At 34.4% G+C, this 27,153-nt stretch overlaps 2 protein-coding genes across 2 annotated transcripts; one reads left to right on the forward strand and one right to left on the reverse strand.

Moving 5' to 3' along the window:
* Positions 1 to 8,231: 8,231 nt before the first annotated feature.
* LOC133854158 (serine/threonine-protein kinase BSK7) lies at positions 8,232 to 20,467 on the forward strand. The gene is made up of 11 exons (XM_062290220.1): positions 8,232 to 8,763; positions 9,166 to 9,265; positions 9,348 to 9,568; positions 10,631 to 10,766; positions 11,394 to 11,527; positions 11,628 to 11,733; positions 12,114 to 12,199; positions 16,870 to 17,058; positions 18,218 to 18,367; positions 19,075 to 19,188; positions 19,650 to 20,467. Exons 2-11 carry the CDS (start codon positions 9,184 to 9,186, stop codon positions 19,893 to 19,895), a joined length of 1,464 nt encoding a protein of 487 aa, XP_062146204.1. The 5' UTR covers positions 8,232 to 8,763; positions 9,166 to 9,183; the 3' UTR covers positions 19,896 to 20,467.
* A 1,200-nt stretch (positions 20,468 to 21,667) lies between these two features.
* Positions 21,668 to 24,993, reverse strand: LOC133854159 (tubulin beta chain-like). The gene is made up of 3 exons (XM_062290221.1): positions 24,479 to 24,993; positions 23,468 to 23,737; positions 21,668 to 22,577 (listed from the first exon to the last, which is right to left on the reverse strand). The coding sequence occupies exons 1-3, from the start codon at positions 24,870 to 24,872 to the stop codon at positions 21,913 to 21,915; spliced, it is 1,329 nt and encodes a 442-aa protein (XP_062146205.1). The 5' UTR covers positions 24,873 to 24,993; the 3' UTR covers positions 21,668 to 21,912.
* Between the last annotated feature and the right edge of the window lie 2,160 nt (positions 24,994 to 27,153).

Consider the following 27,153-nt stretch of genomic DNA (forward strand, 5'->3'; position numbering starts at 1 on the left):
CATTTCGTCGTCGTTGTGTTCTATCTCAGCTTTTGGTCTTTTTTTTGCCGTGCTCGTTGGGCCGAGGATCAGCGGAGCCTCCACGCGCGGCGATGGGCTGAATCAACGGGTGTGATTGTTAGGTTGCTTTCACGAGCAGTGACTGCGAGTGTGGTGTTTGAAGGTCACAGCCTTCTAGGTTTGGAGTACAAGTGTCGGAGATGATTGATTAGATCGGATGTTGTACGTGAAAAGGAGTACAATGGACGGACGAGATGGTTTGCAGATCCTGTTCTGCAAGTAATGGCCTTCAATTTTTCTTCTTTTTTTTTTTGGCCATGCATGAAGTTTCCCCATAAAGACTTATGATTTGAATAACTGTACAAAGGTTGTTTGGCAATCATTATAGGGTAGTTTTATTTTATTTTATTTTTTTACAGAAAAGTGCAAGTATTAATAAATAACTTAAAATATAAAATAATTAAAATTATTTTCACTTTTATGAAACATCACAATAAAAAAACCAAGAAATACATTCCAAAATATTTTGTCAAACGAACCAATGTCATCAAGTTATTGGTGTTTGAAATTCACATCTCCAATAATAAAAAAACACTTGAAATACAAAATTTGATAATATAAATTTAATTGTTTAATAATTGACACAACAAGTATCGTGTAAATTGTCACATTAATTAAAAAAAAAATTAATGAAAGATGTAATATATATTGGACAGAGTTTTCTTTCAGACTAAAATTGAATGAAGTTCCTCCAACTTAGTTCCAAATGCTGCCATGTGACCCAAAATATGTATTTCTTACATGTTTTTTAAATAAAAAAACCTACCAAACAAACCACCATTAACTCAAAAAGTTTGGGTCTAAAACATCAACCGGGACACGTCTCCCTCTCTTTCTAGTCTTGGAAAATAATCTTTACATAACCAAAAGTGCACAACTTTTATACAATTTATATATATTTGTGGGATTCATACACGTGGGTCTCATCATGCATGAGTCTCACCAATGTGTTTAAGCAGTGTTAAATTATGCACTTTTGGTTGTACGTGCAACACATCTCTTCTAGTCTTTGGGTCAAACCAAAGGGATGAAGAAACTTTTGAGACAATGGAGAAAGGGATCCTCTCAGTCTGTTTTCTCTCTTTATGGGTCTATGTGTCGAAGTTGAAGGGATGAAGGAGTTGTTTGGTAATGGATTGTGAATTGGAATATTTATTTGAATAGTAGTAAAAAGTGATTGATGTGATATAAAATTTGAGAATGTTTTATAGAAAAGTGAAAAAGTTTTGTTTTGTAGTGAATTTTTTTATTTGATTAGTAATAAAAAATTATTGATATGATGTAAAAAGTGTAAAAAAAGTAGAATGTTTTTTATTTAATATTTTTACAAAAATGTAAATGGGAATTGAAAATTTTTCAATTGGTTACCAAACAGGCTCGAAGAAACTTTTTGAGACTATGGCATAATGGGATCCCCTCGCACGTCCGGCTAACCCGGAAGACATGATTGCAGGGGGAGTGTGGGAATGATTTTATTTGTAAGAGAGTCTGTAGGCAACTGTTTTGGCATCTGATAATGCCATAGCAGCAGCTTCTGTCATGGTTTGGTATATATCCCTTGAAGTAGCTTAATTTGTTTAAATCATAAGCCTCCAAAAGGAAAATCCATCTGCTTCTAGTAGGCGTTGGACTTTGAATATTCTCACTTTGATATTTACTACTAGAGAAAATTCCACAACTATCAAGTTATCTCAGCTTTACTAGTCTACCGTTCCTTTTCTTGTATTTTAGATGCTGCTCACCCTGTTGTAGCCTGCTCACCTTGAAGCTATGTCCAACTATATGGTTTTCTAGTTCTTCTCCAACCAAGTTATTAAACATGAAAGATTCATGCATATGAAATTTTTGTAAATTTCCATTTTACTTTGACATAATAATAGTAATTGACTAGCAGGAAATTAGAAAGATTTATTTACTGCAATTATACCCGAGTTAACAATTGGAATTCTTGTCTGACATTAATTACCATGCTCCCTCTGAGTTTTGGAGTCAGCAAAGTACTCCTATATATAGCATTAAGGAATTGTTAACATAAACCAAAATACATTAATGGACCTATAAAAATTCTTGTAATATAGAGGAACATAACACATTTTACTTTTGATATATTCAAGTGCCTTAACTCGTCTTGCCCCACGAGCATGTTGTTGTAAGTTGCTAACACAACTTGAGGCATATACTATTTTGTTTTGAGATCCAATCCCATCCCGAGACGAGGAAACCCATAAGGCTCCAGTCACTTTCTCAAAATGACCCTAATGAAGCAAAACACACCAAGGGCTCCATGAGATAGTGCCGATGACAATGGGAGATGACGCCCATGCAAATCAACACAATATGATTCCAGCAATGACGTTTGGCAGAGTCCGGCAGTGGGTTGTTTAGGGGTAAATCTAGTGGAGTCTTGAAATGGGAAAAATGTCTCTTTGGTATGTAGGTTTCTTTTTTTAGTTTATAAGATCCAATATTTTCATGTATATTGTATTTATTGTTTTTAGATGATGTGTCAGCCTCTAATAATAGGCTTTAAAATTAAGGTTTTACAACCCATTCGTATTGAAGGGAACTTCTTCCTACCTAATTTGGAGGAAAACTCTATCCATATATGTATATATGTGTGTTGACAATGAATGAGTAAATGGGGTTTTTGCTCATTAAAAAAAAAAAAAAGATTTATTAGGCATCCTACAACATGGGTATCAATAATATAACCAGATTAATGATTTTTTTTTTCACTTTAATTTTACTAATTTGTATTAATAGTTAGTTTAAAATATAATGATATTTATTTTAGTGGTATTAATATTGCAAAGAAGGTCGGGAGTAGTGTATTTTGCAATCCGGTTTGCACGAGAACCAATAGCGGAGCTAGAAATTTATATTTGGGAGGGTCTTTTTTTTTTTTTTCCCTCTTTTTACACAAAAAATATAATAAACATAATCTAAAATATAAATGAAATATTTATAACATAATAATTAATATGAGAATATATATATATATATATATATATATATATATATATATATATATATATATACCTGTGTGTGTAACAATTGATATATTAGTAAGGTAACATGTAGGCACTAGTAAAAACACAAAATAAAGTATCTAAAATTGCAGCCTTCAATTTTGTAGATAACTACAATTATTAAGTATAGAATTTGAATTAAAGTTATTAATAATTTTATTTTCATTTTCACAACTAGCAAACTATAAGCTAAACTACATAACATAAAAAGTCTATAAAAAACTCACAAAAGAATTAAGAATAACTAAATACTAGTAAAAATGTTATCTAGTATTGCCTCTATGTGAAGATCCATTAAAATCTCAAAAAGAATATAAACTAAATGGCTGCATGTGCAGAGACGACCATTGGACCTTCAATCATATTTTCAATTTTCAATTTTCTTACAAAAGATATATTCAAAATGGACAAACTAACTAGTTTATGGTGCAACAATTTAGTAATTCAAATAATTTTAAAACTAAAAGAAACAACAACAATAATAATAAATTATCTTATAATATAAATAATAGAAGAACCTATACATTAAAAGCAAAATTAACAAATTAAAACAACTACAATTTGAAAGTCACTAATGCAATTTATAATACAAAACCAAAACTAAAAAAAACATACTTACTTTTGGAATAGAAGTCTACGTGGAACAAAAAAAAAAAAAAAAAAAATACATGAGAGATCAAAAACTATAAAAAAAAAAAAAAAACAAAACAAAAAACAAAAACAAATAAATAAATAAGGATGCAATTTGAAAGAGGTTCATACTTTTCAAATTTATTTATTTATTTATTTATTTTTAAGTCAATTTGTAATCTATTATAACCTACAATACTTTTTATTCTAAAAAAAAGCTTGACACTACAAGTCTACATACCTACCCTATGTGGCTAATAAAAAAAAATATCTAATAAGGAACCGTGTGGGAGGTATGGATTAATTACTTAACAATTTTTCTTATAAAATAATTTTTTAAAAACCAAATACTGGGGGCCACGACCCCTGCTGCCACTGCATACTCCCCTACTTATCTTTGGGACCCAATATTGGTCCCATAAATCCAATAGTGGATTTGTAAATAAGATGTGTAGGATATATATTTATATCATTTCTCGTTTTATTGAGATCTCAATTTTTACTTGCTCTTGTTGAGATTTCGGTGGAGGCGTTGATCAATTACTTAACAAATTTTCTTATAAAACAATTTTTAAAAAAATAAAAAATAAAAATTAATTGCGTTGCTAGCTTTAACGTGGCTCCATCACTGATTTATCTCTGTATTGGATATTGTCTGCATTTCTTTCATCTCTCTCTATATTTATTGTGGGTGGGGATTTCTTCAATTTCTCTCGTGAATTAGGGTTTTGGCGATGGAAAATTCAAACACTCCCTCTAAATAAGGCTTTGAAGCTGGCCTTTGCACAATGCTTTGTTGTGCCAATGACCAAGAAAACCCTAAGGCCGTTGGTGCCAATAACCAAGAAAACCTTGAAGCCTCTGAAGCTGGTGCCAACAATCAAGAAAGCCCTAAAGCCTTTGAAGTCTTTGAAGCTTAGTCATTGGTATTGACATTGGCACCATGGTTTCCTGTGTTGGTGTCTACAATAATAGTCAGGTTGAAATTATAGCAAACGACCAAGCATGGGTTGCATTCACCGATAGTGAGAGACTGATCGGTGAGGTTGCAAAAAGCCAGTCAGCTGTCAACCCTGAATGGACCAACTTTCACTTCAAAAGGCTAATCGGAAAAAAAAAAGTAAGTTGTCATTCTCAGTTTGTTGATTTGTTTTGTGATTATTTTCGTTAGAATATAATTGATTGTAGAAAATTTAGTTGAGAAAGTATTTGAAGCGAAAGTTTATTGGGAAATTGAAGAATTGTGATGTTTGTTCCTTTATCATAATAGCAAATCGGTGGACATTGGGCAAAAACATTATCCTTTATGATATAAGAATCCCTTTGTCCGTATGGGTGTTAAATTTTTGAAATCAGAATTGAATTATTATTTGGTTTGCAAATTTCGAGGTAAAGAAAATGTGTTTGGGTGATGAGTATAATTTAAATTCTTTTTAAAATTGTGTTTGGGCGTTGGATTTTTGATATTGAAAAGTAGTGTTTAAAATTATTCAACTGAATGAGCTTGAATCGAATAGATGCAAGAATGGTTGGCAGCCCCTTCCCAATGGAGTTATAAAGGTAAATTGAGATGCTTCATTTAATAAAAATGATGGATTATAGGCTTGGGAATTATTGCCCATTACAGTGCGGGTGGTTTTCTGGGTGCTATAAGTGTGACTCAAAAGATGATGACTGAGCCAAAAATTGCTGAAGTAATGGTAGCACTTTGTGCAATGAATTTTAGCAAAGATGTGGTTTTATTTATTATTTTTTTTATGTCATTTTTTAAGGAGATATATTGCAAGTTGTTAGAGAAGCTAACTTGGATCCTCCCCATTTATCCAGAATTGGCCACTTTATTGAAATCATCTAACATGAATCGCAATGGTTTAGATCCTCCAGTTTTGTTTATATTTTTAGAGAGTTTAACTCAGTTCCTCGGAGTATCATTGGAATTGTAACTAGGGAATAAGGAGTTCCTAGATCCTAACTTTGGGATCAGTTTTTGAAATTTATGAAAATTGATATGTTTGTTCAGAAAAAGAAGAAGATATAGTCTTATCGGGCTCTTTCCAGTGGTGAATGTAGACTTCGAAGGCTAAATCACCTCAAATTTTTATGTTATATTTCTTTCTCTTGCTTCCACAATTTCCTTATACTTTACATTTTATTATAGGTTTATACTTTATCTTTTGGTCAAGTAACCCTTTCTTGACCAAGCCTTTAGTGATAGTTAGGTTTGAACTGCACTATGTTATTTATCGTTTTAAATATAAACAAATACAAGAATTTGGATGTAAAAAAAATTTAAAAAATACAACAATTTGGATTATTTACATACACTCAAAATGTATTTCATAAAAGATAAACTTCTCCTACAAGTTACAACAGTGTTGTTAAATAAGTGCACGAGAGAAGAAAAAACAAAGTTTTCTCCCTCTCAAGCTTCACGTCTCTCTCATAACCACCCTTAGTCTTCTCAATCTTCTAGTCATTTGTCGCAACAACTTGATATAAAGACAAATATATATATATATATATATATTATGTTGTATATCTCCGAATATATATATATTTTTTTAAATCAACCATTAAATTTGTGGGATTCACATATCTAATGGTTTATTTCCCAAAAAGATGGATTCATCCCAAAAATAAAAAAGATGGACTACAGGTGTACAAAGGATAAACGTATATAAAGTCTTTGGTATAAATCTAACTCGTTGCAATAATTTATTGTGATATTTGTTAAGGGCAATTTGGGATTTGAATTTTATAAGTGATTTATTCCAAATTATGTAAAAAATGTTTAGTTGTCACTAATGCTAGAAATCACATTTTTTATCTCACCATTATACAACCTTGTTGACGTGGAAGGGAGTGCCAATCAATTTTTGGATTAGCCACTGTTAAAATAAAAACTAAAGGGTTGATTGATACTGCAACGTTAGCACAGTGGAATAGTGATAAGATAAAAGTGTAGTTTACAGTATTATTCATTAATAAACATTTTTATGAACACTTAAGAGTCCGTTTGCCCATGCAATTTCGCATGTCAAAAGTGTGATTTTAAATAAAATCGTGAAAAATATATCTTTTGGGAGTGTGTTTTTAAAAAAACTGATGTTTGAAAATATAGAAAAATATGTGTTTTCATACTGCAGGTGAGGAGGTGTGATTTTAAAAACATATGTTTTAAATGCCAAACTACAATTTTAAAAACCACATCGACATTTAAGCAAATAATTAACTGCATTTTTAAATTGTACGTTTTGAAATATCTATTTTTAAAATCGTACGTTTTAAAATCGTAAATCTCAACAAAACGAGAAATATTTTAAATGTATTTAACCTCGTAAGGTGATCCTCGTTAATTCACATGAAATTGTAAGTGATCCAAGCTACCATTCGAGTTAGAGTATAAGCTATTAGTGATGCTTTGGGCTATTAGACTCTCGCCTTCTTGGTCATAGAATTCTAGAGCTTTCCCTCGAGCACTCCTTAAAACGCTATTAGTGATGCTTTGGGCTATTAGACTCTCGCCTTCTTGGTTGTAGAATTCTAGAGCTTTGCCTCGAGCGCTCCTTAAAACACAAATAATTTTCATAATTTTCATCTATATGTCACGTAGAAAACTTCTTCTATTTTTTATTTTTTATTTTGTTTTCATTTTTATAAAAAAAGAAAACACACTCTGAGACATACTTCGAGCCTAAGATTTTTCAATTGTTTGTCGATGAATTCGACAACAATTTCGTACTTAAAAAAAAAAAAAAAGAAGACAACAATTGTGAAAGGTTGACCGTTGACCTATTTTAGAAGGATAACATTAACAAATTGTCACATAAGATAATTTATCGTTTTGTTGATTGAAAAAAAGAAAAAGAAAAAGAAAAAGAAAGAGAAAGAAAAGCTTCCACATCAAAAGGTCTTATAAAGGCAAAGACTCTGATAAATTTTTAGTTTTTTTTTTCTTTTTTAATTCTCAAAATAAAAACATTAATAAATAATCCAAACACGACCTACTCTTAACAATTCAAAAATATTTTTTTTTAATAGACTACTATACAACTGGAATGATGTAGTAATAAAAATTAACTATTAATATTTTTTTTACAAATTCTTGATAATGTAAATGCTAATTTTTAACAATTTACTAAATAACATTACTCAATAAAAAATTCATGCTAAAACAAATTAAAAAGCAAAAGCAAAATCTTGTTCACTTGTGCTTGTCTCACCTTAAAATAATTGATACAAACAAACTATGGTTACCCAAAAAAAAAAAAAAAAAAAACCTTCAATTTATTTCCTTTCACCAAACATCATTGTCCTTTCTTCATATATTTTTTATTTCTTGTAATTGATAGTGGGGGTTGTGGAAAAATTAAAAAAGAGGATCATGTCGGTGGAAATAGGAAAAATGTCGAACCAAAACACAGACACAGACACACTCCCACGGCAAACGCAGAGTCGTATACATGGAAAAAAAAGTATTATTTAATTGTTTTTGTATCCACATTTTCCAATCCGAATCTCAAAGCTCACAAATTTCTCATTCACACAAAAGCACCAAAACAACTCAAAGATCTCCGATTCAGACTCTTTCTCCATAACTCTTTACTTTCCAAAACCAATTATATATATTTATATATTCTAAAACACTGCAAAGAAAGGAAAAGAAACCAAGAAAAAAATTTGGGCTTGCTTTTTTCATGCCTTTTGACCGAATCGCGGACGACGATTTCTGGGTTCGCTCAGGTTCTCAAAGCTCCAATCTTGTGTTTCTTTTTGGTGGGGAGTCAATACTATTCCGTATAGTACTTTCTCGTGCTTTTTGGGATGCTTGATTTGGTGAAAAGGTGCGGTCTTTGATTGGCTCTAGGACGTACGCTTTGTTTCGTGTTTTTAAGTATCTGGGTTGGTGCGCTTGATGCGAATAAAGGAGCTTTTGGAGCTTCACAGAGCTGAGTTTGGTCTAAGTTCATAGCTGGGGATTGGGAATTCTGTGAAGCTTAAGGTCAACCAAACTAAGTTCACTTAGACTTCAATCGCAGTAAGGGTATGGTTTCTTTAGCTATAATGCTGAATATTCAATCTTGTACTACTTATTTATTTTTTGATGTTATTGTTATTAGTGTTGTACTTTGAGTTCAGTGTTGGTGTTGGTACTTTCGTTTTTTATTCGAAGTTTTGAAAGCTCTGAAGCGAAATTCGATTCTAACTTGGACATGGGTCCCTTGAAATCTCAAAGTTAGCACTAGTTGTTGTGAAAATGAGGTGGGTCTGGATATGGATATTTTGAGGTTTTTACTATACAATAGTAGGTTCTATGCATAGATTTGTTTTATGGGTTTGTTCAGTTTAAGGAGCAAGTTGAGTTCATATGTCAAGGTGAATGAAGTCTTTGAGCTGTGCAAATTAGTCTAAAATTTGACGCCTTAAGACTTAGTTGTGTTTGCAGTTAAATTCTGGGATTGCGATGGGCTGTGAGTGTTCCAAGCTGTCGGCGTGTTGGTTGGGTCCGGAACATAACGGACCTGTTGCTGAGACACACAGCATTGGTAAGTGGAAGCGTAGTTTTTGTTTATTTACATTTGTTGCAAGAGAGCAATTGCAGTGTGTGAGTTTGCTGTTTGCAATCAGAAAACGAGGAGACGAGTGAAGTTGGTGATTTGCCCACATTTCGTGAATACACAGTTGATCAACTTAGTCAGGCTACATCTGGGTTTGCAACGGAGAATATAGTTTCTGAACATGGGGAAAAGGCTCCAAATGTGGTCTACAAAGGGAAGCTTGAAAATCAAGTGCGGATTGCTGTCAAACGATTCAATAGATCAGCTTGGCCTGATGCTCGGCAATTTTTGGTGAGTAAAATGATGTGCTGACTGCCAAGCGTTCTGATTTCCTGTTTGCTTGTCGCAAAAATTTCTCGTCCTATTGCGCATATTCATTCACAAATTTCACCATGTTCTTTGTTGGCAATTGCATTTACTCCAAGGTTCACAAGAGGTTACCCAGAGATGATCTTTACCAGGTTCTTGATTATAACTGTATGACTGTATGTAGTAATATGATACATCATACTTGTTTGTAACTGCTCGTCCTGCGTCCCTAACCCCTCTAGGAAACTGTTCATATCAACTAATTCTTTCACATCGAATTGTTTTTCTTTGTCTCCATCGCATTTATTTACTTGTCTATTTGAGAAGGGACTTCATTTTGTGCTCAACCTTTAATATTCAAAGTTTGGGGCATGCTTGGTTGCCCCTCAGATTTTAATGGCTTTATTATGTTTGCATATCATGCATGACTCGAAGTATCCAGAACGGAACCATTACAAAAATAGTAGTCCCTTTTCTGATGGTTAAATTAGTATTTGGAAATACCAGAGATGCTGCCATTTCAAATTAGTTTCCTTTAATTTTGTTGACTGCTGTAACTTTTGCATTTATGATGATGGTCTTGTTTAATTGCAAAGACATAATATGGATATTCAAAGTCATCTTAAGTGTGCAACACCATTATTTTCTTTCTTTTAGTGGTTTGAAATGCTTAATGATGTGATAAACTCTAGGCCAATTGACTTAACTAGTCTCAGTTAAAACTCTAATTCATTGTGTGCAACTGTGCATGTTATTTTGTTTGTTAGAAGTATTTCTCAAAACAAGGCAAGGCTCACATGCTGTAGTGTTGAGCGATCCATGTCGGTTTCGGATTTGAGGGCTTTAGGTCCTTGTGGGTTTATTGGTTTTCTTTGTGCGGGTTGTTTTGGTTGTTCCTGTGTATACTTCCTGTGTACTTAGGGGCGCCTTATGTTTTTTTTTTAATAAAACTCTTTCTTACTTATATAAAAAAAAAACGATGTATCATTCTTATTTTCATTGCAATATTTTATGTCTTTTAACTTTGAGCTTTTACTACTTCAGGAAGAAGCCCGGGCTGTTGGTCAGCTCCGGAACCATAGACTGGTAAATTTACTTGGTTGTTGCAGTGAAGCTGATGAGAGGTTACTTGTTGCAGAATATATGCCCAATGATACATTAGCAAAGCACTTATTTCATTGTAAGTTTGTTGAACTTATCTTTGGTGTTGTTGCATGTGCTCTACTCTATATTTCATCCTATATGATCCTGTAATAATCAAAGCCATTATTCATGTGGGTTAATTTGAAAAATATATTTCATTATATATCAAGAAACTACTTATTCATATGAAGATGGATTGACCCTTTTGTCTGATTGTCGACGGTTTGTGATTTCTACACTCTATAGTAGGATTGAGTGATTTGGTTAAAAAACCACCTGGTTGGTGGTGAGTGGTTGAAACTAAAATGGATATACATTTTCATTTTTGCCCCGTAATGCCATTTATTCCTTCACAGCTCAGTGTTGTCCTACTGTGGCCAGTAACAGAAACCACGTGTTAGTAATCATAACTATGTTTTACATAAAGGAGCTCAAGAGAAAGGTAGAGGGACCTTTCCTGGATCATTTCCCCGGAAGTCATTTTCAATTCAAGAAATTTTGAAGCTATTTCTTCCTTTATTTATTTCAGAGCCCTGTGGTGGAATCTGATTTTGCCTCTATGCTGCATGCTATTTTCTTTCCAATTTGCTTGCATTTGCAGAAGGATCATCGCAGTAGGTGAATTCTTTGGAACTTACTATTGACATTTAATTACATGACACAGGGGAAACACAACCTATGAAATGGGCGATGCGATTAAGGGTTGCTTTGCATCTTGCACAAGCTCTAGAATATTGTACTAGCAAAGGACGCACCCTCTATCATGATCTGAATGCTTATAGAATTGTCTTCGATGATGTTAGTATCTGTTTATCTTGTAACTCACAAGCCGTTTATGTTTTATTGTTGAAGTTGGGATTGAAAATAGATCATTCCCATCATTGGTGTTATTTCTCAGGATGGAAACCCGAGACTTTCATGCTTTGGTTTGATGAAAAACAGTAGAGATGGGAAAATTTACAGTACAAACCTGGCATTTACTCCTCCTGAGTATTTAAGGACAGGTACTTACCCTCTCAGACAAGACATATGTAAACATGATCCTTTTTGTTCATCATTTGGCTTGTAGGGTTGGCTTGGTTATGAACCTTAATTACCAAATTAATGGGGTTTTAAACTTGCTATTTGAGTTATTAAATAACACAAACTTGGAGAGAGATGTGCATCCTTACATATATACAAACCTGTCCTATGGTCAAGGTGAAGGCATTTAGTGACTTCTTACTATATTGTTTGTTTTTATACACAAGTTTGGCATATTGTAAAAACATGTATTGTTGATTTTTCTCTCTTCATGTACTTCCACTTATATTCTCATAGATTTCATGATCATTATTTGCACTAAACTTTATGTCCTAAATAGTACATCTCATCTTTCCTGTAGGAAGAGTTACACCTGAAAGTGTAATGTATAGTTTTGGCACTCTTTTGCTTGATCTTCTCAGCGGAAAGCATATACCTCCAAGTCATGTAAGTCTTCTCCTGGACAAGTATGTTTTGATACAACAAACTCAGTGCATTCTCATAACTTTTTCTTGCATACTTTTTTTTCCCCACTAATACTAATGATAAAAAAAAAAAATGAAGAGAAGAGAAGAAAAGAAAGAACACTAGTTTGTTGATCATGGTAAAGATTGTCGAACCATTTCCAACTGGTTGCTGTTTATAATTACTTACAGATAGGGATTTCTTAGATAATACATGCAACATTGGGTCTTATTTGTTAAAAGTGTAAAACATTTTTGTGTTGTATAAGGTTTTTAGTGCCAGATCTTTTGGCATGAAAAAATCTGGGCTAAAACACAATTTGGTCCCTTCAAGTTTGGCACTACTGTCAATTTAGTCGTTATAGTCCTAATTTTGAGATTTCAGGTCAATTTGGTCCTTCTGTTCATTTCCATTAATGTAAGCCATTAGATGTCACTTAAGCTGCATGTGACCATTAATAGTACATCGTATTGTTGGCCCGTAGAGAAAATAATAGAGAAAAAGATGAAGCCATAATCCCTTAGAGTATGGTTTTTGACAACTACTGCACAATCAACCACTCTTGACCTGTGTCTGGCGATCTCGAGAAATCTTGAAGAAAAAAAAACCAACTATTCCCAAAAGCTTGGAGCCTTACCAAGCTAGCTTGAGCAGGGTGTTTTCCAGTTGAGATTCTCAGTTTGTTGACAAATTGACATAGTGTTGAAATTTATAGATGTGATTCACGAGGATGATGACAGTCATGGTGGTAATTTATTTTCAATAAAATTATAAAAAATAAAGTAAATGTAAAAATTGAGGAGAGGGCACAAAGAAGAATGGGAAGGGAAAAAATAAAAAATAAAAAGCAATAGAAAAATAGAGAGAAGGGGAGAACGGGAGAAGCATATCTGAATAAAGGAGTTGACAAAAATTTAGTAAATAATTAAAAATAGAAAATAGAAAATTGAGCATGGGACCATGAAAGAAAGCAGATTTTTCTCCTGCTGCTTCTTCTATGGTTCAGATCTTAAAGAAAAATAGAGAATAGCATATTTCAGTTTGCTAAATCCAGCATGGGTAAACATATTTTAGGGGAAGCTTCGTTTGCATCTCTCGTTACTGGTCCTTAGCACTGTAAGCATCTTACTCTTGTCTTCCATATGGCACAACCCATCACCCATGCACTACCTGGCCACAGCACCATCCTCTTCAACCAGGAGACCATCGCAAATTTCTCCCTCTCTAATTTCTCTACTGCTTCCTCTCATTCTATCTGTTTCTTCTTCTTCTTTTTTTTTTTTGGTTCATTTTATTTTACTTTTTGCTTTTTTTTCTCCTTCATTCTCCTGAATACTATGTAGTTTCAATTATCACGTGCACCTCACATGATGTTAAATGGCAATCAAATTAACAGAAATAGGTCTGAATTGATGAAAATTTAAAAGTTAAGGTTGGCAATTGGCATTGCCAAAATTAGAACAATCGGGACTAATTGGACCGTGGCGTAGAATATTTCTCATTTTTCTAGATCTTCTAAATTTGTGGATTTTTGTTCTTCTTTTAGCATTTTAAGGGGATTTTCTTTGTACACATCCTATGTACTAGGGTTCACCCCTCTACGCTTTTTTTTTTTTTTTTTTTTTGAAAGTAAGTAAAATTTTATAAAAAGCCACCCCTCTACGCTTATCAATGAAATGAGTTATTTATCAAAAAAGAAAAAAGAAAAAGAAAAAGAACCTAAAACTTCTATTTTGGCATAAATTTGACTTTCTCCTTTGTGTGTGTGTGTGTGTTCTGAATGGCTGGAATGCAAGCTTTGATAATTGGAATGATATTTCAGATGGTTGAACTCTAGATGATGAGAAGAAATACCTTACCCCATCTTTTGTCTGAACCATGGCACTTGAGAATCTATAAGGAAAATGAATTAGAATGAAGTACCGGTAATTCAATTTCCCCTAGGAAAACGTGCTAAAGGTTTATGAATAACAAAATGCCCCCCCAAAAAAAGGTGAGAACATTTTGAAGTACAAGGAAATGATTTGATTCTGTAATTGAATTCCAAATCGGTTGCAATTATGAGAAATATTGTAATTTTGGCTTTTGGAGGTTGATTTTTAGCTCGTCAGTAAGCGGTTGCTCAACACTTTATATTCTTGGATAGCGCCACATCATAGTTTGAGTGTTTTTTCTTTTGTAGACTTTTTAAACTGACTTTCTGTTCGACCCGTTTAAGGGCTCTCTTGTATACTTCCCGTGTATAAGGGTTGCGCCCCTTAGCGCTTTTCAATAAATTGCAAGTACTTATCAAACAAAAAAAAAAAAAAAAAATTTTTAGCTCGTCAGCTCCTGATGGTTGCTTGTTGTATGGATGAGTGACACATATAATGTATATAAGCCAAGAGGAGATTCCAGTCTTTTTATGTTAGAATCCTACCAAACCTTTTCGCCAGAAATCACTTCGTCCATATTTTCTTTTGCTGTGCTGCCCCGCGGGTATAGGGATCTTATGATTTAGTGTAAAGCCAGCTTCCTGGTTCTCATAAGAGTTGTGTATTTTATTAAACAATAGTGTATGTGGGTGCACATGAAGAAAAGTTGAATAGAAAGAAACTGGGAAAAGTAAGTATGCCCTTGCACACATGCATATTCTTTGGACACTATTTGAGATTCCAGGCAGTAGCAGCGAACATGTTGAGTTTTTACACCTGTTTTTGGTTTGTATCCGATTTTGGTTCTTAAATCTAGTAGGTTACTTTGGCTGTCTTGTCTAATGGGAGTGCTCATGAAGCACCATTACATCCTTCACTTTGAAATTTGGTAAATACAGATAAGGCGTACAAATGTTTTTTGGTGGGTTGCTTTGCAAATTATTTCCTTCATCTTATTTTTCTGTTTAATCTCCTTCGCTTCCGACGCCAGACGTAACTAAAATTGATCTGACAGTATATGATAGCAGTAAAAACTAAGAATTGAAGATTGAAAAGAGAATTCAGGAAGAGAGAAAACAATAAATAGGGAAGAGAAAGACCCTAACTGCCCCAAATAAGCAAACATGAAAATAACTCTTAAAGACTGAAATATATTGATACTTCAAAACTGAATGTCAAAATAATAAAGACATTCCTTTATATAGGCTAAGCTTGAATACTTTTCAAGCAAAATACTTGGAGAAAAAAGAAAGAAATAAAAGTACAAAAATAACCCTAAACTTGGAGACAAAGCAAAAATACTTGTAGAAAAAGTAACATTCTCTGGTTTTGCTAGATTTGAGGTGGGGGATGGGGTTAGGATAAAATTTTGGCATGATCTGTGGTGCGGCGATATGGTTCTAAATGAAGTTTTTCTTGATTTCTTTGGTTTGCTCATGTGAAGGATGCCTCGATTGAGGATAATATGGAGATTTTGGGCGGTTCTACTAAGTGGAACGTGAGCTTTGCTAGAGAGGCGCATGATTGAGAAGTGGATGCATTTGCTTCCTTCTTCCAGGTGTTGCACTCAACCATTGTGAATAAAGATCGTGCAAATAGGCTTTGGTGGGCTTCTTCCAAGAAAGGATTATTCAAGGTTAAGTTCTTCTTCAGCTCCTTGGCCTGCTCTGAAGGTAGATGCTTCTCTTGGAAGAGTGTGTGGCAAACTTAGGCTCCTTCGAGGGCGGCGTTTTTTGCGTGGTCAGCAACCCTATGCAAGATCTTTACTGTGGATAATCTCAGGAAGATGCATATCATCATTGTGGATAGATGTTGCTTGTGCAAGAGAGATGGGGAATCAGTGGACCACCTTCTTCTTCACTGTGCTATATGGAATACCCTTTTTAAGTAATTTTGGCATGTCTTGGCTAATGCCTAGAAGAGTTATCGACTTGTTTGCTTGTTGGTGGAAGTCTAGAAGGCCGATGAGTGTTGCGATTTGGAAGATGGTGCCAATCTGCATTTTTTGGTGTGTTTGGAAGGAAAGAAATCTCAAGTGTTTCGAGGATTTGGAGAGTTCTTTGGAGGATATTTTAGCTTCTCATACTCTGTATCTTTGGACGGTGGCTTTTTTGTCCACATTGTCAATTAGTCTTGCCGATTTCCTTGTCCGTTTTTCCATCCCTAGTTAGGTGTTTCCTTTTGTATACTTCCAGTGTTCTTAGGGGCGTCTTACGCTTTCAATTAAACTAAATTTACTTATCAAAAAAAAAAAGAGGAAAGTAGAAGATATCATTTTAAAAATAATCCCCAAATATTTGGGGATTTTTTTTTTTTTTTTTTTTACTTATCAAAAAAAATAATCCCCAAATATTATGCACAATTCTTCCCATTCTTGTGCAGATCTTCTTTATTAAGATATTTCAATGCCATTAATTCAGTATCTGATGACTCAGCTATTGATTCAGTATCTGCTCCTGCATCCGCTTCCTACTTTTTTTTTTTTTTTTTTTTTTTTTTTTCTGTCCTTTTCTATCCCAACCAATTGAACAGATCTTTAGAGAAATGAAAAGAGTGGTAGTTAATGGAATATTGTTTTTCCTAAATGCTGCTTGTTGATCTCCTAAAAAGGTTGAGTATATATGAGTTGCATTCTTAGGAACTCTTATAGTCATTCTGTTTCTCTTTTTTCTTTTTTCATTAGAGCATAGAGTTCTGAATTTCCTATAATCACACTTCTAATTTTGCATAATTTCTCAGGCACTTGACCTAATACGGGACAGGAATCTTCAAATGCTTACTGATTCTTGTTTGGAAGGCCAGTTCTCAAATGATGAGGGGACTGAATTAGTACGTTTAGCTTCGCGATGTTTACAGTCTGAGCCCCGAGAGCGTCCAAATGCAAGGTCTTTAGTTGCTGCTTTGATTCCTCTTCAGAAGGAAACTGAGGTTAGTTATCTTTATTATTTTTAAAAAAGTACATATTATTCTTTCTGAAACTGTGTGCTTTTCTAAGTCCCATTATTGCAAACACCCATTTTGTAGTTAAACCTTTTAGAAGTTAAAAAATAAAGGGAAAAATACACATATCCCCTTCAAACTACTGCTCAATTGTCAATATCCCTCCAAATTACCAATTGTGTCAATGCCCCCCTCAAACTACCAAAAAATGCCAATGTTCCTCTTAAGACTAACAAAAAAACAAAAATGACCCAAATTTTTTTTTTAATAAGACAAAAATGCCCTTATAAATTCTATAAAAAATAAAAAATAAAAAACTTAAAGACAAAAATGACCCAATTTTTTTTAATAAGACAAAAATGTCCTTATAAATTCTAAAAAAAATTAAAAATAAAAAACTTAAAAAAAAACCAAAATTAAAAAAATTAAAGAAAAACGAAAAAATTAAAAAAAAATGAAAAAGGATGATTTTTTTTTTAAACAAACGGAAAAATTACTGAAAATTATAATTTTTTTTTTTTTAAAAAAAAGAAAGGAAAATGAAAAGTCAGTTTTTTATTTTAAATTTTTTGTTTTTTGTATAACTTTTTGTTATTTTAGTTTTTTTTAATAATTTTTTTTTTTAGTTTTTTAATAATTTTATGAAGGGTATATTTGTCATTAGGGAGGACATTGACATTTTTTGATAGTTTAGTGGAGACATTGACACAATTAGTAATTTGGGGGGGACATTGACAATGAGGGGGTAGTTTGAGAGGGACATTTACATTGGGATGGTAGTTTGGGGGGGGGTTATGCGTACTTTTCCTAAAAAGAAAAAAAGATACAGCTTTCGGGATAAAAAGACTTTCTGATAAGGCTGCAGTCAGGGACATTAACCTAAGTACGCCATCTGCTTGTGTAGTCTATTTTAAGTGGTTAAAAGGTGTTTCTCTTTTGTTTTTTGTTTTTGTTTTTCTGGAGGTCATCCGTTATCACATGGCAGAGGGGCTACACTTCATTCTGTCTCTCTCTCTCTCTCTCCCTCTCTCTCTCCCTCTCGCCCTCTCATGAAGTCATTCTTTTGGAGTCATTCTTTTGGTTATTTGTTGAGAGTTGAATGGTACTTTTTGTTAGCTCGAATGAGCTTTTGGAAATTGTTTTGCAGGTCCCATCTCATGAATTGATGGGTATACCACATGGTGATGCATCCGCTCTATCACCACTTGGTGCAGCTTGCCTAAGAATGGATTTGACTGCTATACACGAGATCTTAGAAAAGCTTGGGTATAAGGATGATGAGGGTGCAGCAACTGAGGTCTGTTTTTTATACATCACAATTAAAGGATTACTCAATGATCTATCTGAATCATTGGGGCTTTTAGCACTTGTTCCCATAATCAGCTGGACAAAATAATTTTTGCTCGTGGACTATGTTAATATTTTGCAAATGCTACTAGGCCCTGTCTTGAAGGGATTCTTCATCATTAAAAAAAAAAAAAAAATTTGCAAATAGTATATGAAACTAATGTTCATCTATGCTATATAGAGTCATAGACTACACATTATTCTGTTGTTGCAATATTACAAGGGTTTGTGGTAAAGTTGGCACTGAATTGTCACAATATTAAACGACACCGAGTCAGTGTGATCTATTTTTATGGGTTTTTTTTTTTTTTTTTTTTTTTTTTTTTTTTTTTTTATATTTTGCTTTATTCCCACTCATGATTTTTTTAATTGCTAGTGTTTGCTTAATAATTATGGCTTACAGATTGGGCATTAGTCCATGTAGTTCAGTAGTTTGTTGAATTTATCCAATCATGCTTTCTCTGTCAAACATTTATTAGCCATAAATGAAAGGTCTGTTGAATTTTTAATCCCACTCTATAAGTTTATCAATTCAAAATTCATCTGCAGCTGCATCATGTCTCTTACATGCATGTCATTGATTCCTTCAATTTTTCTAAGCATGTTTTTCTGTTCATGGTCTGCTTATTGAAATTATAATTTTTCTTTCTGATGCAGCTCTCATTTCAAATGTGGACCAACCAGATGCAGGAAACATTGAACTCAAAGAAAAAGGGTGATGTTGCTTTCCGGCATAAAGATCTCAAAGTTGCAATTGAATGCTACACCCAGGTCAAAGCGATTTAACTGCCCTTTTGAATTGCTTACTTTTCTGAATAAATTTCTATAATTGGCAATCTTATTTCTAGCAGACTAAAATTGTGTCTCTATATACTTACGTTACAGACAAGGACGTTTACAAAGTACATTCTCAAATTGTTTTTGTTCTGCTCAAATTACCAAGAAAAGGAAAAAAGAAAAAAAAAATTGCCAGCTTCGTTTATCTTTTGAACAGTAAAATAAAAATGATGAGTGTGCCAATCAAAGTTGAGAACAAACTTTTTGGGGAAAAATCATAATGTTGGGGCTCTTTTTGCGCGAGTACTGATGTATTTTCTGGTTCCACCATAAAGTGGTACCTCTAAAATGTGTTGACAAATTATGTGATGCAGAAACAAAGAGGCCTCTGCAATCCTGCATCTTCATGGGTGCATTGCCAGCATTTTGCTGACAGATTCTTTATTTAATTGCAGTTCATTGATGTTGGAACCATGGTTTCCCCGACGGTTTTTGCACGCCGTAGTCTATGTTACCTCATGAGCGATATGCCACAGGAAGCTCATAATGATGCAGCGCATGCCCAAGTAATATCCCCCGTCTGGCATATTGCTTCCTATTTACAAGCTGCTGCTCTTTTTGCAATGGAAAGGGAGAATGAAGCTCAAGCAGCGATCAAAGAGGGTTCTGTCCTTGAAAAAAAAAAGAATGCAAATGCTTGAGATTAATGAAGGTTGATATTCCTTCTGTTGAATAGCTCTTTTTCCTGAAGATAGAGCACCGAAGAGCAGACACAGGCATCTCAATTTTTGCGGAAAAAATGATCAGAGGTTTTAACAACCTGAAGCAGACCTTAAGGTTGAACTTGAATGGAGAGAAATGGTCCCTTTCAATTGTTTACATGTCTGGTTCGTCGTTGTCATCTTGAAGCATTCTTTTGCAACATTATTGGATCGGTTGGTTTAGTGAGTTTGCTGGGAGTATTGGAGACACACTTCCATGCTTATGTAATCACAAGCCTGCCTCATTTGTTCTTTACTGACTTTTCAAATACAACAACATTGGGAAATAATTAAGATGATATGGACCAAATTATATGTTTGTAAAGGATTCAACTGTTGTTTTGAGTTGGATTCAAAGGGTGAAATAGAAGATGCTGTTGCCATGCTTGTAATTTATGTACAGTGCAATTGGTTATGGCTGCTCTGACTAAAATTATGTTTTTGTATTCTATTATTTTTCCCTTCCTAATAAAATTATTGCTTTATCGTGGAGTTGATATTTAGCTTAATCATATTATCTGCAGTTTGGTAATGTAGAACCATTACTAACCATGAAGTTTTTGTACCTTTACTTGGTTCTTAATTGCAATGTAATTATTTTGTGTGTTTCAAGTTCATTGAGCTATTCCACTGTGTTGGAATCTATAAATTAATGAGAATTTGGCCGATGCAAAAGAAATAAGGACAATAATCATGATCAAGAAGTTAAAATTGAGCTCTAGATTTTTTTTTTTTTTTTTTTTTATATATATATGAGTAAAAAAACTACAACAGTAGAACACAACAAAACAAGAAAGTTATAGAAACCAATCAAAGACTAGTAAAATAACACTATCCATGCGGCAATTTATTGCACAGCCTCGGAGAGGATCCTTAGGATTAAAAGAGGATGCATGAATACTATCAGCGGTGCTAGTTGTAGCGGCTCATGGTGAAAATTGTGAGTGCTATGGATAGCATCCGAAAGGTTCTTAGCTTTTGACTAGTTGCATAATGAGCTGTGAACTCTAAATAGATATATGTATAAGCAGATAATGAATCCACACCTTGGACCGTGAGACAGATGATAAAAAGGTCAATGTATCTTAAGGTCCAAAACTAGATCTAGAGTCTTCTTTGCAGTAAAAGGCTCATATGAAGGAGACCTAGAAGAGTAGGGGTAAAGATCCATTAGATCTACCTAGAGAAGCAAACTAAGGTTGTAGAGCATGTAGCCGCGCATGCTATGACGGCACGTGGCATACACACTTGTAACGAATGACGTTGGTGGAAGGAGAGGTAGCCAGTGATAGTGGAGGAGTGCCACGTGACGTGTGGGTGGAGAGGTTGCGGTAGATTTAAGTTCCAAACCCCCCTAAAAAAAAATTGTTGAAACTAAAAAGTAAAGAGAGAAGGGAAACCAAATGGAGGTATAGAGGAGTTTATTAGGGCGGGATGGCATAGGGAAGTTGAGGGAAGAGCTTCTCTCCTTCATGGTTGGGAACGTAAAGGTTTTTACAAAAGAGTTTTTTATTTTTTCAAGAGAGGTAAGATGGTGAGAGGATCTCTAAATTCTGATACCATAGGTATTGCATTTTGTTTTAATAAAGTTTTAAAATTGCTGTGATATATGGGGTCAGTCCCATTATTTTGTTTTTATCTCTGTCTTTTCCTATTAACTTTCATAATTAGAAACAAATTATTATTATTATTATTTTTTAAATGCAAGCATGTCAAATAAAAGAGTCACTAAACTTTTTGATATACGTACAAAACTTATACTCACAAATGATATCATTATTCTCCTTTTTGTCTCCTCACAACTTCACATTTACATAAATAATGACAATCACAAATTCACAACATAAATACACAAAACAACACCTTATTCACAACCAAAGGTCAAATTAGAAGGTGCTCAAACGTAACATATTCCCCTTGCCATGACACATGGCCAAACCCAAAAAATACACACCCCTTAATTCTCCGCCTCCTCCTCCTCCTCCCCGTCCCCCTCCGCAGCTGCCTCTTGGTATTGCTGATACTCCGAAACCAAATCATTCATGTTACTTTCGGCCTCTGTAAACTCCATCTCATCCATCCCCTCCCCGGTATACCAATGCAAAAATGCCTTTCGCCTAAACATGACCGTGAATTGCTCCGAAACACGCCTAAACATTTCTTGAATCGACGTCGAATTCCCCATGAATGTGGAAGACATTGTTAACCCAGTTGGTGGAATGTCACAAACACTTGATTTAACGTTATGAGGTATCCACTCAACAAAGTAGGAGGAGTTCTTGTTTTGTACATTTATCATTTGTTCATCAACTTCCTTAGTGCTCATTTTGCCACGGAACATAGCCGAGGCCGTTAGGTACCTTCCGTGGCGCGGATCGGCGGCGCACATCATGTTTTTGGCGTCCCACATTTGCTGAGTGAGCTCAGGGATGGTGAGTGCTCTATATTGCTGTGAGCCACGAGAAGTTAAGGGTGCAAAACCAACCATGAAGAAGTGTAGGCGTGGGAATGGGATCAGATTGACTGCTAGTTTGCGGAGATCAGAGTTTAGTTGGCCAGGGAAGCGAAGGCAACATGTTACTCCACTCATGGTTGTTGAGATCAAATGATTAAGATCACCAACTGTGGCAAAGATATGGACATGTTAGAGAAAGACATAACATCACAATATTTAGGGATGAAACTAATAGATTAACTCTAGATTTTGCTAAGGTTTAATAAACATAACATATTAGAGGATAAACAATTCATTGCCCGTTATGGGGCCAAAGAAAAAGTGGAGTTATTAACATGATTGATACTATAAGAATGATCCAAGATTTTGTATGCAAAATTTACTTAAATAATTGTTAGAAGATACAAGTATGAGGGCAAGTAGGTTAAGCTTTTTGAGTTAAGTAGTATCTCAAAAGCTGTGTCCCAACATCCATTTTAGAAGTGACAAATTCTCTCTAACCCCATTAAGAGAAATGATTTTGTATGCAAAATTTAATTACATAATTAAGCCTCATGTCGAACATTAATTATAAAATTGAGCTATTAATGTAATATTATCTATCCCAAACCCATATACTTATTTATTTATTTATTTTTGGAGTTCTGTGGTGTCTCAAAAGCCGTGTCCCAATATGTTTAATAAGATCATTCATTTCTTATATACGGGTAGTTTAGTTAATTAGTAAGCTCAAACCTATATGCTTAAGCTTATTATATTAAATCTTTTATCTCTCAATAATAATAGACTCCGCAACTCATATTTTCAAAGAAGCTCCAAGTTGCCCTAAAATTCATAAGCCAACAAATCACAAACTACATAAAATTGTGATGGATTAAACTCAAATCTGGATCCTAAATTTCAAGAACTCGGGCGTTTGAATTTTGTATCGTGCGTAGATTCCATTAAAAAAAAGGTAAAACATTTGAATTTTTTCACGTAACCGAATCCTAAATTTGCTTATAAATTTGTACCGAAAACCAAAACAAGAAAAAATTGTAATAAGCTTCCCACTTACAGCTTGGATTTGTGAGCTTGAGGGTTCGGAAACAGATATCATATAGGGCTTCATTGTCAAGGACCATGCACTCGTCGGCATTTTCAACTAGCTGGTGCACAGAGAGGGTTGCATTGTAGGGCTCCACCACAGTATCAGAGACCTTGGGAGAGGGGAACACTGAGAAAGTCAACATCATCCTGTCTGGATATTCTTCCCTGATCTTTGATATCAGCAATGTCCCCATCCCAGACCCTGTTCCACCCCCCAGTGAATGGCAAATCTGGAACCCTGTTCACATACATACACAATCCATGAAGCTTACTATATTGCCAAAGTGACAATACAAAAGGGAGGGGCGGAGCACCCTAACATAAACGCCAGTATAAACATCACAGTACAAGATAAAACTTAACAGTATATGAGAATAGGCTAAATAAATAGTCCGAACCAATAGTTTATTGGCATACAGGCTAAGAAAAGGGTCGCCAAAAATGACGGTTTTTGACGCAGTGGTCTTGTGTGGCTAAAATTGGTCCAAAATTTTGTACTTGAAAGAATGTGAGCATGACACATTTCATTCTCGTTTTGTTATGTTGGATAAAGTTTTCCTCTAAATTGAATAGGAGAAATTTCCTTCAATTTAGTCTATTAAACTGATATGTGTCCAAAATACATTTGATTCTCACATAAATTTTTAATAGAGCGTGTGATTCTTACATGTGAGAATCATATAAATTTTGAATAAATATCAGTTTAATAGACTGAATTGGAAGATATTCCTTCGTTAGGTTAAGTTTGTGCTTTTACATTTAACAAATATTTGGATTGAGATCCAGTGCACTTGTCCGGATTATTAGCTATTTAGGCATGCTAGCGTGAGAGGACCCTTTTGGAGCCGTCCTGTCTAAATAAAACCTACTCAGACAGGTGAGCCCCGTAAGAAGTCCTCTCCCCGAAATATTTAGTAACACTGTAACAGGATGTGGTTATATATATGCCTGAAAATGAAGAAATGATAAGATGAAATACCTTGTAAGCAATCACAATTCTCAGTCTCTTTACGAACAACATCAAGAACAGAGTCGATGAGTTCAGCTCCCTCAGTGTAATGGCCCTTGGCCCAATTGTTTCCAGCACCATTTTGGCCGAAGACAAAATTGTCAGGCCTAAACAGTTTCCCATAAGGACCTGTGCGCAGGCTGTCCATGGTGCCAGGCTCAAGGTCCATTAACACTGCTCTGGGGACATAGCGCCCACCACTGGCTTCATTGTAGTAAACATTCACCCTCTCCAGTTGAAGGTGAGAATTCCCAACATAACTTCCTGTGGCATCAATGCCATGTTCCTCACACATAACCTCCCAGAACTTGCTACCAATTTGGTTGCCACATTGCCCTGCTTGAACATGGAGAATTTCTCTCATTTTCTTGATGGAATGGCTAATGGGTGTTCTTCAAGAAGATTTTCTTTTCTCTTTTTTTTTTTTTTGGGATAAAAAGCTAAAGAAGCAGAGAGATATATAGAGCTTGAAGCTGGAGACTATGATATATTTCTGTCTCTCAAAGAAAGAAAATATGTATATATAAAATAAAAGAATAGGAAGGTTCAATTAATATTTTCATGTGGGTTTGTTTGGAGGATGACATGTCAAACTCCAAAAAGAGAGTTGTGAGCTGTATATGGGAGGTGACAACAGGATGCTTGCTAGTCCCTCTGGAATTATTCCAGCTGAAAATTATCAACCCATCCTCTTATTTGATTTCCCATCTGTCATTAAGATTTCATACCCATTTATCATTATGTCATTAATAATTCTACTATTTACATTCATTTGTTTTACTCGTTTTTGAAATCCGTTGACGTGGCATGTTTTAAGTGGCTTTTCATGTTAGCCACTTTTAAAAAATGGCAGAGTTTTCCTTCAAACTAGGTTGGAGGAAGTTCCTTCAACTTAATCTATAAAAATGTCATGTGTTCTTTTGCATGTCAGAAACACATGTTTTTTTTTTTTAATTGCAAGGGTAAAGTTGGAAGAGTAAATGCATTTTTAATAAAATTCATTTCAACTTTGTTTTTACAATTAAAAAAAGCATGTGTTTCTCATATACAAAGGGACATATGCCATTTTTATCGACTAAGTTGTAGGAAATTCCTCCAACCCAGTTTGGTGGTAATCTTTGTCCTAAAAAACAAAAGAAAAGCCTATTGAAGTTAAAACACATCACGTCAGCCGGTGTAAAATGAATGTGATAAATGAGTGTGAAGAGTATAATTACTCATGCTCAATTCCTAACTTGGTTCCACCCTTTTCATGAATATATTTTTCCTCGACAATTTGACACTGGACGGTACAAGATTTCTCATGGGAGATGCCAAAACATGAATGAGAAGCCAACTAGCCTAGGGTCTTTAGGTTTGCAATTTCAAAAAAGTGCGATTTGAAAAGGTAATTTTTAAAAATATAGTTAAATGTTTGGCCAAATCACAGTTTGACCTTTAAAATTACAGAATAGCTTTTAAAATGCTACATTTTCAAAAAAACACCTACTTGTTTGCGATTTGAAAAAGCAGTTTTCTGCGTTTTCATTTCAAATCGCAAATTTTTAAAAACGCAATTTACAAACTATTCATTTTTTGTGATTTGGTTTAAAATCATATTTTTAATTTACGAAATCGTAATTTCAAACACATCCTGATTTTAATAGGGACTTAAGTCTAATTTCAAACCTGGGAGCATGGCCCTTTGGCTCCCTAGTTTCACCCTTTGATTTGACATCATAATGCCTTTTTAATCAAATCTTGTACTAGAAGCAAGGCTTGAGTTTCTATTGGTTCATCACTTCAAAAATATTAGGTTTTTTAGCTGTTCGTTTGATCTAAACTGTAATTTTAATTTTTTATTTTATTTCTTTGTCTGTATATGGTGAACAACCTTAAAAAAAAGAATTGGTGAAGTGTAATAGAGATATGGCTGATTTGACCAGATACCATATATTAGAGAGCACATCCTCATCAGCCATAACAGCAACGTAAGGGGTCTCTTTCCAGCATCAACATGAACATGAACATTGGCCATATGTAACAGCCCATGTTGGCAAAATGGTGCACACTTGTTCATATTTAACTGGTTTCGATATTTGCGCACAGGACATAAGCTGAGAGTGTCACGCGTTTCCAATTACTGATGTGGTATTTTCAGGACACAAAACGTAAGCAATACTCTTTGAACAAGAGCAAAACTACCAAATTATCAGCAAAACGTTGAGGCAAAAATACACTTAACCCTATGAACTGACACATTTTTTGCATTTATCTCGTATGTTAGGTTTTTAGTATTAGCCTATTTAGTGATCAAAACATGTGTTGTAGTCCTTGAATACTTAATCTTATGGGTGGATGTAATTTGGAGTTAAAGTTGTAAGTTTTACACTGGCATTAGCAAATGCGTCAGCTGGACATCTTGACGCGATTGCTCTAGAAGCACTCTAGAGAGCCTTGTCAACAACAATGTCAACAAGCCGTCTTGATGTGAGTGGTATAGAGGAGCCATCGATTGCACTGTCTACTAGGGCGTCAACAACACGTCCTGATGCAACTCGAGTATAAAGACTTACAACATGTCATAACCAACACGTCCTGACCCGATGGGTTCCGGTAGACTCACTGAGAGGTCCGCCAACTAAGCGTCCTGATGCCTTTGTTAT

This window comes from Alnus glutinosa, chromosome 13 (assembly GCF_958979055.1).
Source record: "Alnus glutinosa chromosome 13, dhAlnGlut1.1, whole genome shotgun sequence".
Classification (NCBI taxonomy): domain Eukaryota; kingdom Viridiplantae; phylum Streptophyta; class Magnoliopsida; order Fagales; family Betulaceae; genus Alnus; species Alnus glutinosa.

What these genes read in the sequence shown, in the direction of transcription:
- LOC133854158 (XM_062290220.1), top strand. Translation starts at nt 9,184, where the DNA reads ATGGGCTGTGAGTGTTCCAAGCTGTCGGCGTGTTGGTTGGGTCCGGAA. An exon ending in AGCAAAGCACTTATTTCATT is followed by an intron (nt 10,767 to 11,393) that starts GTAAGTTTGTTG and finishes TACATGACACAG; the next exon opens with GGGAAACACAACCTATGAAA. An exon ending in AGCATATACCTCCAAGTCAT is followed by an intron (nt 12,200 to 16,869) that starts GTAAGTCTTCTC and finishes ATAATTTCTCAG; the next exon opens with GCACTTGACCTAATACGGGA.
- LOC133854159 (XM_062290221.1), bottom strand. Translation starts at nt 24,872, where the DNA reads ATGAGAGAAATTCTCCATGTTCAAGCAGGGCAATGTGGCAACCAAATT. An exon ending in GAATTGTGATTGCTTACAAG is followed by an intron (nt 23,738 to 24,478) that starts GTATTTCATCTT and finishes GTATGTGAACAG; the next exon opens with GGTTCCAGATTTGCCATTCA. An exon ending in CAAGCTCACAAATCCAAGCT is followed by an intron (nt 22,578 to 23,467) that starts GTAAGTGGGAAG and finishes TCTTTGCCACAG; the next exon opens with TTGGTGATCTTAATCATTTG.